The 13,417-nt window shown below is 33.9% G+C and overlaps 1 protein-coding gene across 3 annotated transcripts in view; it reads right to left on the bottom strand.

Moving 5' to 3' along the window:
• The window catches only part of CSMD3 (CUB and Sushi multiple domains 3), a gene marked incomplete at its 5' end in the record, with an annotated part of 620,447 nt that overhangs the window by 47,685 nt on the left and 559,345 nt on the right, over nucleotides 1–13,417 (bottom strand). For all 3 annotated transcript variants that reach the window (XM_080338547.1, XM_080338548.1, XM_080338549.1), the window contains 4 exons: nucleotides 2,003–2,176; nucleotides 2,936–3,121; nucleotides 5,851–6,024; nucleotides 7,492–7,665. In XM_080338547.1, coding sequence (XP_080194673.1) covers nucleotides 2,003–2,176; nucleotides 2,936–3,121; nucleotides 5,851–6,024; nucleotides 7,492–7,665 — 708 coding nt within the window. The remainder of the gene's footprint in view (nucleotides 1–2,002; nucleotides 2,177–2,935; nucleotides 3,122–5,850; nucleotides 6,025–7,491; nucleotides 7,666–13,417) is intronic.

Raw genomic sequence — 13,417 nt, 5'->3', positions numbered from 1 at the left:
CACAGAACAACTTAAAAATATTTATGTTGCCCTTGTCTGCAACTACTTCATAAAAGTTTTCAGAAGAATGCCCAGATACTGAAAAATTATTCTTTTCAGAATGTTGTCCAAGATTTTAAGCAAGAAGCACTATTTTAATATATGTCATTAATTTTTAATCATTCATGTGTCATAGGCATTAAAAATTCAAATTCTGAAACTATAGCTGACAATCAGTTTATATCTGAATTCACTGAAGACATGAAGGCAGGAGGAAAAAGAAAAATAATTGCAATATGTAACACCCCAGCTAGAGTACTATATCTAGTACTGAGGTCCCCAGCACAAGAGTGGGTCCAGACATAGGTCACAAAAATGATCAGAAGACTGGAACACCCCTCCTATGCAAATAGGTTGACAGAGTTGAGGATGTTCAGCCTGGAGAAGGAAAGGCTCCTGGGAGACCTTATTGAAGACTTTCAATATATAAAATGCATAAGAATGATGGAGACATTTTACCAAGGCCTGTGGTGACAGGGCAAGGGGCAACTGTCTGAAAGTGAAAGAGGGTAGGTTTATACTGGATATACCTGATCTAGTGGAAGGTGTCCAAACTGGTGGCAGGGGAGATAGAACTAGCTGATCTTTAAAGGACCCTTCCAACCCAACCCATTTTATGATTCTATGATTTTCTTTATGATGAGGGTGGTGAGGCTCTGTAATAGGCTGCCCAGAGAAGTTGTGGATAGCCTATTCCTTTGAGCAACCTGATCTAGTTGAAGATGTCCATCCACATTGCAAGGGGGGTTGGACTAGGTCATCTGTGGACATCCCTTCCAAACCAAACTATTCTGTGATTCCATTATTTCATTATTCTAGTGGACGATGTCCTTGCCCATGGCTGGGTGGCTTGGACTAGATGATTTTTAGAGGTCACTTCTGACTCAAACTGTTCTTTAATTCTAGATTTACTGATGCTGTTAAGAACCTCATATTTTTAGTGATAGTGGTATAGCAACACAGTCAGATTGCCTATTGGTTATTTTTCAACTCTTGCTTTGGCACAGCTGCAACACAAGAAATTTGTTACTTGTTTTCTTCTTATTTTCAGCCTTTGAAAATATCTAAGTACTCTGAAATACATAGATCTGAAAAAAAGGTCCAAAATCCCACTGATTTGTTTAAACTATAGAATGGAAACATGAGGATTACAAGAAACAACCTCTCTCCAGTAGTAATTGAGAATTGAAACTGACAACATGATTAACCTCTGTCATAATCCATGTTTATATATCCTAAAATAAGAAATGGGATTTAGACAAATCTCAAATTTTTGTGTAACTTGGATTTCTGTTTTTCACTTGATGATTGCTGTTAATCAAACAGAAATTGTGAAATAGAACTTCCCTAAGCATTAAGTTGATCAGAAAACATATCTTGACTTCAAGTGAAGGCTAATCTATTACAAGGATTAGATAGTGTTCCCTCTAAACCTGAGCATGCTATCCCGAAATTATGTTGAACCCACTTGGCCTTATTATAAAGACGGATGTAATATATAACTAAGTTGTATTCCTAGGATGTAAAGTCAGCAGATACTTTGAAATTAGAAAAACAAAACAAAACAAAACCAAAAGAACACAAAAACAAACAGAAACAAACAAAAACCAAACTAAACACAAAACAAAGCAAACAAACAAACAAACAAACCACCAAAAACCAACCATCATCTTGAAGAGATGATGATGCAAGGTTTGCCTGTGGAAAGTAATACTCTTGCCAGAAGTAACAGAGAAAATATTTTCAAAACAAACCAGTTCCTTTAACATTCTATTGAATGTGCAATTTCCTGTCACTGAGAAAGCCTACTTCTCACAAATTATATTCTTGCTAATAGTTTTAACTTAACTTTTACTTCTATTGAGACAGTTTTATACATGATTTTCCAGATTTTAAAATGGCCTTCTGATAAAATCAAAATAAATTCAAAACCAGAGCACATTCATTAATTCAAAAATATTACCTGAGCAATGAGGAAGAGATCCACTCCAGTGTCCATTTAACTGACATGTGCGAGATGCCTGACCTAACAGCAATCGTCTACCTGTGCAGGTATAATGAACAGTAGACCCAAATGTATATTTATCTCCAGACAGGACCGCGTTAGGAGGCACGCCAGGATGGCCACAGTCAATCACTACAATGCATAATTATTGGAGATAAAAAAAGGTTATTATCACTGCTCAAACAGTTTGTAGTTATCATTTTCATCACTCCACACATAAACTTTGTGAAGAGGCTGACCTTTTTAGGGTTTGTGGGAAGGGGGCACATTATGTGATTAGAAATGCAAAATACATAATATTACAGACCAAAAGCTGTGAAACAAATGTTTAGAGATGTCAAAAAGGTATTCTAGATATAGATATTGATATCCAAAGACACTCATTCATGAAGTTGATCTTTATGGCAAGAACACATGCACATACACGCGCACACACACAAACACACACTCATGAATCTGCTCTTCAGAGAAAAAATACAGAAAGACAGAATCTGCCAAAGTCACTGTAGGAATCATACATTGATATTAATTGTACAATAATCGAAGGTTATTTCTCTAGAATCCCTGTCATAGAAATGGTCATAGATAAACTCTCTATCAGTTGTTTATTGGGTAAATTTTGATCATTAATTGCTAGTTATTTCCACACTATAATTAATTTTTAGTACTCTTAATCTTGACATTTTTGTGATTTCCACTTACAGATTGCAGATAAGGGTATCCAACAGTTAGTTTGCACACTCCTTAGACCTTCCATCATTACTGCACACACACAAATGTATATAAACACAATGAATCTAATTGCTGTCGTAAGACTGATGGAAATGTTGTATAAAATAATACCTAATCTTGTTCACATTTTTTATAGCAGAATACACATTATCTACTTACTAATGCATTCAGGTAGAGGTTTGTCCCAGTGGCCATTTGGTTGACAAATTAAAACTGAAGAGCCAAATAAAAAAAATCCAGGATTACAGTCATAAAATACTACTGTGCCATATGTGAAATTTCCATGTTCGATTTTACTTTCTCTTATGGAATTTGCAGGAATTCCAGGATCAGAACAATTGACCACTAAAAAGAAAAAGAGCGTAGATTTGAGAGTTGTGCAAATACAGCCTACTAAAACTGTCTTTAAATGTTCTCCTGTTCCTTGTATGAGAAACTTCCAATGTGTTGTACCCCAAATTTATATATAATGATACTGAATTAGGAAGCTAATATTAAACCAGGATATGCTAAAACTGGGAGATGCTAAACTCAAAGAAGATAAAAGGAAATGTTTCTTCACAGACTGTGATGTTGCTGTTAAAGTATTTACCACTAAAAGTGAAAAAAAAAAAAAAAAAAAAGTTGGAAACAGGTAGTGGGGCTAGATGTGCCTTTGGTTTAACCCACACAGTTGTGCAAACATATTTCTGTTCCTATCCTAACGTTTTGATAGTAGTGCACCCTTGCACCAGAGGTTTTGAGCAAAAAGGCACATGTTCAGTTGGGTAAGACTGGTGATTCTGCTAAAACGGGGAAATATCCCAACAAATGAGTATTTACCTTTAAAAATAGGGATATAGTTTGGTAGTTAAGAATACTGGTGGATTTTTTGAGTCCTCAACTACTTTAGGATTCATATGTTGGAAAATCACTGAAGTTGATTTTTTTTCCCCTTTTTTGCGACTTGCAGCTATCTACTTATCAGGGGAGTCATGGAGATTTTTTTAAGTTTCCATCCAATAGACTCCTCTGGTCAAGTATAGCCATCATTACCTACTCAAAGTGCCTCTAGAAAACTGCAGTTCATGTAAAAATTACTATCCCTATATTCTTATAATCAACTGCATGTTTACATGCATACATGTGTATGTATCTTCATGCAAATTTACACATCTGTGTGTGTGTGTGCATGGATGTGTGTTCATAAAAGTATCAAAATATGTTAAAAAGCTCTGTAGTCTAAAAATAAAAAAAAGCCAGATGCAATTTAAGATAATTTTTCCTACCTAGATCACTCAATGCAGTCATTTTATGGCTCACCTACTGTCTCTAGTCGCTATCCTAAATGTTGTAATCTGTTTATACTCTCCTCTTAGGAGTTCTGAAATATTGGTAACATAAGACTAGAATACATATATTTTTTTCTGATAGAAGTAACTTTCTGGTTGAATTTGGCTTCTTTAACATTAAATGACAAACATTTTTTCAGTTATATTGATGGACACTATTGAAAACTTGTTATTTTTTTCCTGGAGGAAAATCTGAGTTGTATTTCTATCAGATTTCATTTTTGTAGACAAATGTTTTATAACATATGAACATTCATCTTCATATTATTAAACGTGTACTTAAATGATGAAAATTTTTTATTAGTAAATCTGGTGTAGTGAATGCCTGAAAGAAAATACAAGCAGCTTTGACCATTCCAATATTTTTCCACTATTATTTTAGCTGGCTATACTTCAGCAAAGTTGTAGACAATGTAACAAGAGCAAGTGCACTGCTGAATTCATACAGCAATTGCAAATTTAGCTTTCTAAAAGGACTGAAGCCTTCTCTATAATATTGCACTTACCGCAGTATACAAATACAGGGTAACATCTTTTTATTTTTTTAATTCAATTTCAACGCAAATAAAACAAAATAGTATTAATCAGAATTGATTTCACTGCACATTGCAGACATCACTAATAATTTTCTATACAAAGATGTTTCTTTTTATTCTTAAAGTTTGTTCTAAAACCAATAGAAGATTTCAGGACTATGTAAAATTTCAGAGAATAACCTGATCACTTTATTTACTGATTCCTACAGGCCAATAACATATCAGAGAGTTTGGCACATTATTCTGCAACACCAGAACACTGAGGTGATTTATAGCAGCTAGACTGAAAATGAGATTTATGAGGTACCTTTAATAAACAACACATGTTTAATATTGTAAATTTTAAAAATAATAACTTCTCATGAACAAAATGTCCTCGGAAATTTCAGTTTTGTAAAGTATTCAGCAGTATCGTTTAAGGCAAAGTGGCAAAAAGAAAGTGGAAAAAAAAACTACTGGAAGGAAAATACAGTATATAAAATTATTAGAAATATATAACATGACTTAGGCTGTATACTGATAAAAATCCACAGAAGCTGCTGGAAGCTGCTGAAAAAGAATCAATACAATTTTGGTATATGTGAAAGCAGTTTATAGCAATAAACACATTTTTCTAAATCAGAACAATTAAAACATTTAAGAAGCACATAACAGCAGACTTAAAAAGGACAATGGTGATAAAACATTTCTAAAAGTGCTTATGAAAACTCAAACCTGACTGATTTCAGAATACTCTTTTCAGTGAAATAAATGTAAATATAATATCTTGAAGTGTTGAGAACCAACCCAAATTGATTATAATAACAAATTAGAATAAAATTTAAAAGTCATGGTCAATGGAAATGTAAAAGGGAAACCAGGTACATTGCTTCGTGTTGGCTAAAAATGAAGATAATATTTTTTGAGGATTTAAGCTCTTAATTATCTCTGCGTAATTTTGCTTAAGGAACTTGTAGAAACCATTAAAAAAAAATCAGTACACACTACAGACACATAAGAAAGTTTCTCTGCAACAAGTGTCCTGGCAACTGAATGTAGAACATACCTGACTGAAAAATCATAGAATCATGAAACATCTTTAATAATTTGATGCCTGTTAGTAAGAGGCATTATTTTGTCTTGACGGTGTCCCTTTATCTTCAGCTTATTTTTTCAGCCTTAATTTTCCAAATAAGTTTGAAAAACCTACAAATGTTTGCATTCTTACCTTTGCATATTGGAGGTGGGTGGCTCCACTGCCTATTAGCCTGACACTGTGCTTTGGTTGGTCCTTGCATAACATACCCAGTATTACATGAGAATGTCACAACATCATTGAAGTTAAAACCATTTCCACTTGTTCTTCCGTAAATAGGACTACCAGGGTGACCACAGCTAACAGCTACCACAGAACAAAACAAAAAAGCAGAAACCAAACAAAACATGCCATTACACTTTTCATGATTTATGATATAGTAATCATTACAATAATCATATAACAGTAAAGTTTTGATAAAATACTGAGTGCTTTCTGTGAAAGATTTACATTTCTCTAAACTGAATAAGAACTAAGACATATTTTAGCAAATGTTCAAGTACTTATTAAAATATTTAAATAAACTGAATAGATTTTGCCATGCAGTAATCAAGGCAATTGAAGAAAAATTTTCTGAAGAATCAGAAGAAAAGCAAGCACTTGATTTTCATTACATATGGTCTGAAACTGAAATATTTCAGTGAGTTTGTTCCTCAGGTATTATTTCTTGCAAATATGTTTTAGCATCAACACGCTTTGTTTTATCTTTGAGGCCTAAGTAGTTAATGAAGTTATAAATTCATGACTGCATACATTAAACATTATGGGCATTGTGAAAATTTTATTGTATTTATACAAGACCTGGTTACAGGAGGTAAAGTTCCTTTTATTTGCTCACAAAGACCGGATGCAAAAATATTAAGAAAATAAAGCACAAATTAATTTTCCTAAAATAATTCAAAAATGTGTAAATATTATCTTCTATGTTTTAACAAACTCCAATTGTTGATAAATAAAATGTTCATCAGTAATTTAAAACAAAAAAATAATCACAGAATAAATTAGTTAACTCTCAAATTTTTATAACTCTAGAAACTTTATTATTTTTCTAAATTAATCTTGTTAAGTCTGACAAATACACTTTCTTTTTCTCTGTGTATAATAGGCTTATCATGACAAAATAAACTACTTCATTTAAACTAAAATAATTTTTTTAAGCAACATCAAGCCTTAACCTCTAGTATAGTATACTAATCCCCGACAAAAAAGTCACTATATATTCTATGAATGGAAGTTAAAATGAATTCTGTATGTTCCATTAATATCACTAAGTTATTTTGATTACATAGATTATCTTTATGTTACTGGTATAAGAAATTTGTGTATAAGGAGTCACATTTTTTCCCAAAAAGAGTAATTGGCATCATACATTAAACTGTGAACATTTGTAAAGCTGTCAAGCAAAGATATACATTCAGCCCATGGACATGTTTTTTTAATGTATATACAATAACAATAAAAATAATTTTTGTGTAAATAGGTACATGAAATTTGAATAAAATTTTGGATAATACCCACACAGTAGTAATACACAACAGTAGTAACATGTCTGCCTACTGTACAAGCACGAAGAATGGTGAATTCATAATTGAAAAATCAGAATCATTACATTTAAACACATAATCACAATAATTCAAATTAAACAGCTGAATTTAAATAAATAAATGCGAGACTATTTTTCTACACTTCATTTGAACCTTTGATCTCAAGTGGAGCTATTCTGAAATATCTATCCTGTAACATAAATCTGTATGTGTTGCCACGCTTACTTACGCACACAGGATGGAAGTTGACCAGACCAGTTGTGATCCTGTTGACATATTCGTACAGAAGAACCAATCAGTCGAAAACCAGGACTGCACTGGTATACAACTGTGTCTCTATATCCATAATTTTCTCCAATTACTTGACCATTGACTATAAGATCTGGAATACCACAGTGACCAGCTAGGTTTTTCAAAGTAAATTAACAAAACAAAACCAAACCAAAACAAACAACAACAAAAAACAACCAACAAAACAAAAAAACAGTAAAAATGATCAGTAAATATGCCAGATAAATTTTAAAGATACCTCCATAATTAAAACAAAAAAATGTCGAATATGTTTCAATATTTTTTATTGACTTCATTCAAAGGTTTATTTTTATTAACTTGAGGAAAACTGCAGTATCACATTTGTATAGGTAGGACACGTAAAAAAAATATAAAAAGACAGTGATAGCAAAGAGATCAAATGTCACATATGTTATCAAATCTCTTTTCAAAAATATGAGTAACTCCTTTTTATTAAAACCTATAAAATTCTATATTATTCCCCTTAGTTTTATTTTGATTAAGACTAAACTTAATAAAGATAACATTACAACATTATACCATTATATAAAAATGCATATAAATGCAAATAAAAATAATATTATAAATATCAATCCATGTGGATGTTATAAGTACAGCCTTCTTACAATGGAAACAAATGAACTTGGACAATTTATTGCTGGAATCTGACTCTCTGGGTTGTTTTCCATTCTTTCTGCCTTATTTTTCTCAAAGGAATCTCGAAGAGATGTTCGAGCTAAAGGCAGTCTGTGTAACTACATCCAAATGTCCTGCAACCAAATACCTTTCTACATCTTAGCCTAACCTTCTACCCTATATTCTCAAAATATGTGAAATAACTATGAAAGATTACACTATGAAAGTCACAAAGAGATATGAAATCTAGAGAGAGGCTGGGAAAAAGAATGAACCATGTGTCATTTGTTACTATTTTTCTTAATGAACACTAGAAAATGGGCACTGTGATTCAGCAAACTGTGTTAATGTAAAATCCCCTGAGAATGGTTGACCTCATAGAGACTGTGACATATGGCACAGAACTCACTGCAAAAACAGTAAAGCAAACAAGGAAAACAAGTAGTGTTTCAGCTACTACCTTACTGAAAAAAAAAAAAAATCACCAGCCACCTGAACTCCTGTGCTCTCTTTTTCTCCTCTCTTTCTCTGAAAAAAAAAAAAAAAAACCAAACCAAAACCCAACCAACCAAACAAACACGAAAACCCCAAACAAACAAACCCCACAAACAAACCCCCAAAACATGAGGTTGCTAAGAAGAAAGGCCATTTAGATGCAATATAGTTTGGATTGTTTTTTCATTTGAACTTTGTTCGTAATACTCTGATGTAACTTTTTGAATTTTGCTGAATTCTTTCAGGGCTAGAAAATTCTTATTTAAAAAAAAAAAAAAGCCAAATCTCAGATTTTCTTATAACTTGCATCTGACATCTTAAGCCTCATATAGTATTTTACTGTATGAATCATGATAAAAGCATCCAAATTCACAATATAGGCTGTATGTGTACCTTCACAGAGATTAAATTGTTGAGTGCAGTAAGACTTCTGTACAAGGAAGAGGAGTCCAAATCCGGTACTATTAAAGCGATTATTCACCCCTGTTTCCCCCAATGTTACATAAGGACTAGGTGTACTTGAAATTTGTTTTATATTTTCTAGGATAAGATAGCATAATACATGTTTATAAAATTTTTGTCAGAGTACTTCTTGATTCTCCAGGAATGTTGTACTCTGTTCAGTACATAGTATACTTTCTTCAACATTACACAAAGGGCCCAATTATCCAATCCTATCCCATTTGTGATGATAATAGGACTAACCAGATGAGGAGTAAAAACCAAGATGCAAAACTTCAGTTTCTATCAGAACTGCAACTACATAGTTTGCAGTGATACAGATCATGTCCAAGGAAATAATTTTCTAATTGCATTTAATTACAAAATTTCATCTTATTCTTAATTAAGATTTTAGTGTTGTTTTAGTGTTGCTTTATGGCCGTAGAGTGAAAGACGAATACATCACCAGAAAGGTCAAGCGCTCCTGTGCAGAGGGAATAAAATTGAAGTAATTCAACACATCAGGTGACAAAGATGACACTATAGTTTCTACAGCTGTGCATGGACATTAAAAAAAAAAAATAAAACAAAACAACAACAGAAAACAACAAACTAACCACAGCTGCAACAGGTGAAAACTTTATTGTAAATCATCCGTAGGTCTTCCATGAACATCTCTGTCTAGGTTAAGAAAATTTAAAACTACTTGAAATTCCCATCCTCTCAGCCTACTTCCTCTCACTGTCATAAACATCTCAGACCCTAGGTTTGACAACTTGTTTTGAGTTTTGAGTTTCTTTTTTTGCTTTCTTCTCTTTTTACTTTTTTTTTCTTTGAACTTTAGTAAAGCAATAGACACTTTTTTTCCCCAGACTTCTCCTGGACAAACTGGCAAGGTACAGATTGGGTGAGTGGTCTGCAAGAAGGGTAAGGAATTGCCTAACAGGCCACATTCAGAGGACAGTGATCAATGGTTTTTACTAAGGCTGGCAGACTGCCACAAGTGGGATCCACAGGGATAAATAGTGGGTCCCATGCTGTTCGACATCTTCATAAATGATCTTGATGATGGGATTGAAAGCACCCTCACCAAGTCTGCTGATGGCACCAGACTGGGTGGTGAGGTGAACACATCAGAAGGGAAAGCCGTCTTACGGAGAGACCTGCATGGTCCCACACCTGGGAAGGAATAATCAAAGATCCCAGTGCTGGCTAAAATCTGTGTGGCTGGGTAGCAGGTATGCTGAAAGGGACCTGAGGGTCCTGACAGACAACAAACTGTACACAAGTCAGCAATGCACCCGGCAGCAACAAAGGCAAATTGGATCCTGGGCCTTGTGTGCAGGGACATTACTAGCAGAGATGGAGATGTAACCATCTCACTCAACACTTGTCAGGCTGCATCTGGAGTCCCGTGTCCATTCTTGTCCCCACCACTGAAGAAATATGCAGACAGTCTAGAGAGGGTCCAAAGGAGGGCCATGAAGATAACTGAAGGGCTGGAGAATCTGCCCTATGAGGAAAGGCTGAAGGTGTTAGTCCTTGGAGAAGAGAAGGCTCTGGGGAGACCTCATCACAGGAAAGAGGATGGACACTTTCTCTTCACAAGGACTCACATGGAGAGGACAAGGGAGAGGTTCTATCTCAACATTTTACAATAAGAACAAGCATCCACTGAAACAACCTCCTCAGGGATGTGTAAGTTTTCTAAACTAAAAAATAAAGGAATCTAAATTTATGAATAATATTATAAAACTGGATTTCTATCACAACAGAGTTCTAAATAAACTTATAGTGACAGTGCTAAGGAATTAAATACCATTTTAAAACAGGATATGCCAGACTTGTGACACATTTTTCATCTACATTTTAAAAGCAAATGAAAACCCTTCGAGATTTGCAAGATTCATTTCCAGTTTTCACTCTGCTTTCCAGGGGAAGTTTTGTCTGACTAAGACATTAAAATAAACTTCAAAACAAACACCAGCTATGCACCCTCCCAAAACAAAACCCCGATAGGTTCAGATGTATTTGTTTAATTTTCAAAATACCATGTATCGTGTCAGTGCATGTGGTAAGTTGTTCTGTATGCTTCCTACTGAAAGTGTATGTAATGGTATACGTAGCTATTGTTAAGAGAACTTTTGGGAACATGACTGAAATTTTCACTAATTTATGCAACTGAATAAATTCCTTACGTTGCAATGAAGTCAGAGACTCACTAATCTTTTCCAGAAGTTTTTTTCTTTGTTTCCTTTATTTTCCAATTCTCTTTCACACAGCCACAGAGTTGGTCTCCCTCAGAGGAAGTATAGACAGACCTTTCACTTATAATAGTTGCTATCACTACTTCTCCAAACTCAAAAAAAAAAAACCAAAAAAACAAACCAACCAACCAACCAACCAAGAAAAACCTCCCAAACCAACAAAAACCCCCTCTATCATCCACACCCATACCATATCTGGAGGAATAATTATTATTTATTTTCTCTTCCATTCTATTCTAGTTTTGTTGTATTATTTTCTAAAAGCTAGTGGGTTTTTTTTGTTTTGGTTTTCCTCATTACTATTAGTAGAATTCAGCTCTTTTGTTATTTTTCTCTTAAGATACCTGTGAAAAATTCCAAAATGTTCATTATACATTAAGGACATGCTCATATTCATTACTGTATATCCTGGTAACTTTTATGATCAGTTATGCTGTTGTTTTTCAGAACATTCCTTTTAAAGTCTTATTTTAAAGGATTTGTGAAAAATAAAGATATTTACTTCCCATTTTTAACATTCTGAAATGTATTTTTGAAGTGCCATTCTGTAGCCTTTGATGCTTTGTGTATTATGTGCTTGCATCTATATATATAGGTGCATATACATACATAAATAGTGAGTGTAGGGTTTTGAATGGGTTTTTGTGAATGTGGAAAGTTTTCAAAGTCTAGCAAAGCTTGAGTTGAATAACTACACGAACTATTATTAAGAATCAAAATTAGTCAAAAAATAGGAATGAAGGGTATTAATAATGTGTGAGCACCAAATAAATTACCTAACTTGACATGAAAACCAGCTCTAGCAATGAAGAATGAGCATAATAACTTAGTGTCAGAACCTTTGAAACCTCAGCTGCAAATTAGGTTTCTTTTCTGAAGGTTATTCTCTGGGATACAAGAAGAGGAATAAATGAATAGAGAATCTTTACACTAAATGGCAAAAACGTGCCTATGCTTATTTTAGCTGTCAGTAATGCCCAACATGAGCCTAGACGTGAAAGAAATCTACATATCAATATATTATTGCAAAAAGAGATTTGAGTTATTAAAAAAAGTTAACTAACCTGTCAAGATGACCTCAGCTGAGCAGGGAAGAATTATTTGCTGGAATTTGTTTTTTTACTAAAGGGCTTGCATTTCTCAGAAAGGTATATTTCTTTTGCATCCTTCAGTTCACAAACATCATCTTCTGTAGAAAATCACAGTATTGAAATGACACTAGCACAACCCTGGACAACACAGGGTTTGGTGTCTTTCTCCTGCTAGTTTCAGAAGTTCCTCATCTCACCAACTCTTCAAGCTGTACTAAAACTGTTCAGGATGAATGGTATGTTTAGGATGATTATCTAACCTTCCCACTGGTTCCTTCATTCACTAATGTACACACATCTTATAAACTGGTCTTATAAAAAAACCAAAACAAAACACCACCTTTTTATCCCTTATCACATTATCTTTCAGTTATGAATGGAGTGGAGGAACTAAATGGCAGATTCTTATCTGTCCCACACACTGATTGATTCATGTACTGCATATTCTTCACTATCAGCTTACATGGTTGCTCTGCCCCAGCTGGTATGTCTCCTACTCTTTTTACCACCTTGACAGCTTTGCTCTGTACAGAGCTACTGGGTAACATTTTTCTCCTGTGTCACTGTATTTTTCTGTGAGCAGCAGGCTGTCACTAATGACTCATTAGTGTTTGGAATTTATATTTTTATATAAAAACAAAGGAAGAGAAATGTGAGTAAAACTGGGGTAAAATTTTCTCATCTAAGTCGTCTCAGGTTGTGTCTACATTAGCATTTTTGTTCAGATCCTCCTTGCAACTTTTAAATGTGATGAGTGGTCTTGATATGAAAAAATTAGCTTCCTTTCAGAGGAAGCACATTGAGAAGCTCAACTCTAGGTGCACAAAACTAGTGTTCTATCTCCTTTTGGAGGCAAAGAGGTCAAAATTATTGACAGGTGTTTTTGACAAGTTAGAACCCTATAAGTAATGATAACATTCAGCCCAGAAGACTA

This window comes from Nesoenas mayeri, assembly GCF_963082525.1.
Source record: "Nesoenas mayeri genome assembly, chromosome: 2".
Classification (NCBI taxonomy): Eukaryota; Metazoa; Chordata; class Aves; order Columbiformes; family Columbidae; genus Nesoenas; species Nesoenas mayeri.
Note: the sequence above shows the minus strand (reverse complement) of the source record. Positions and strands in the feature narration are given on the sequence as shown.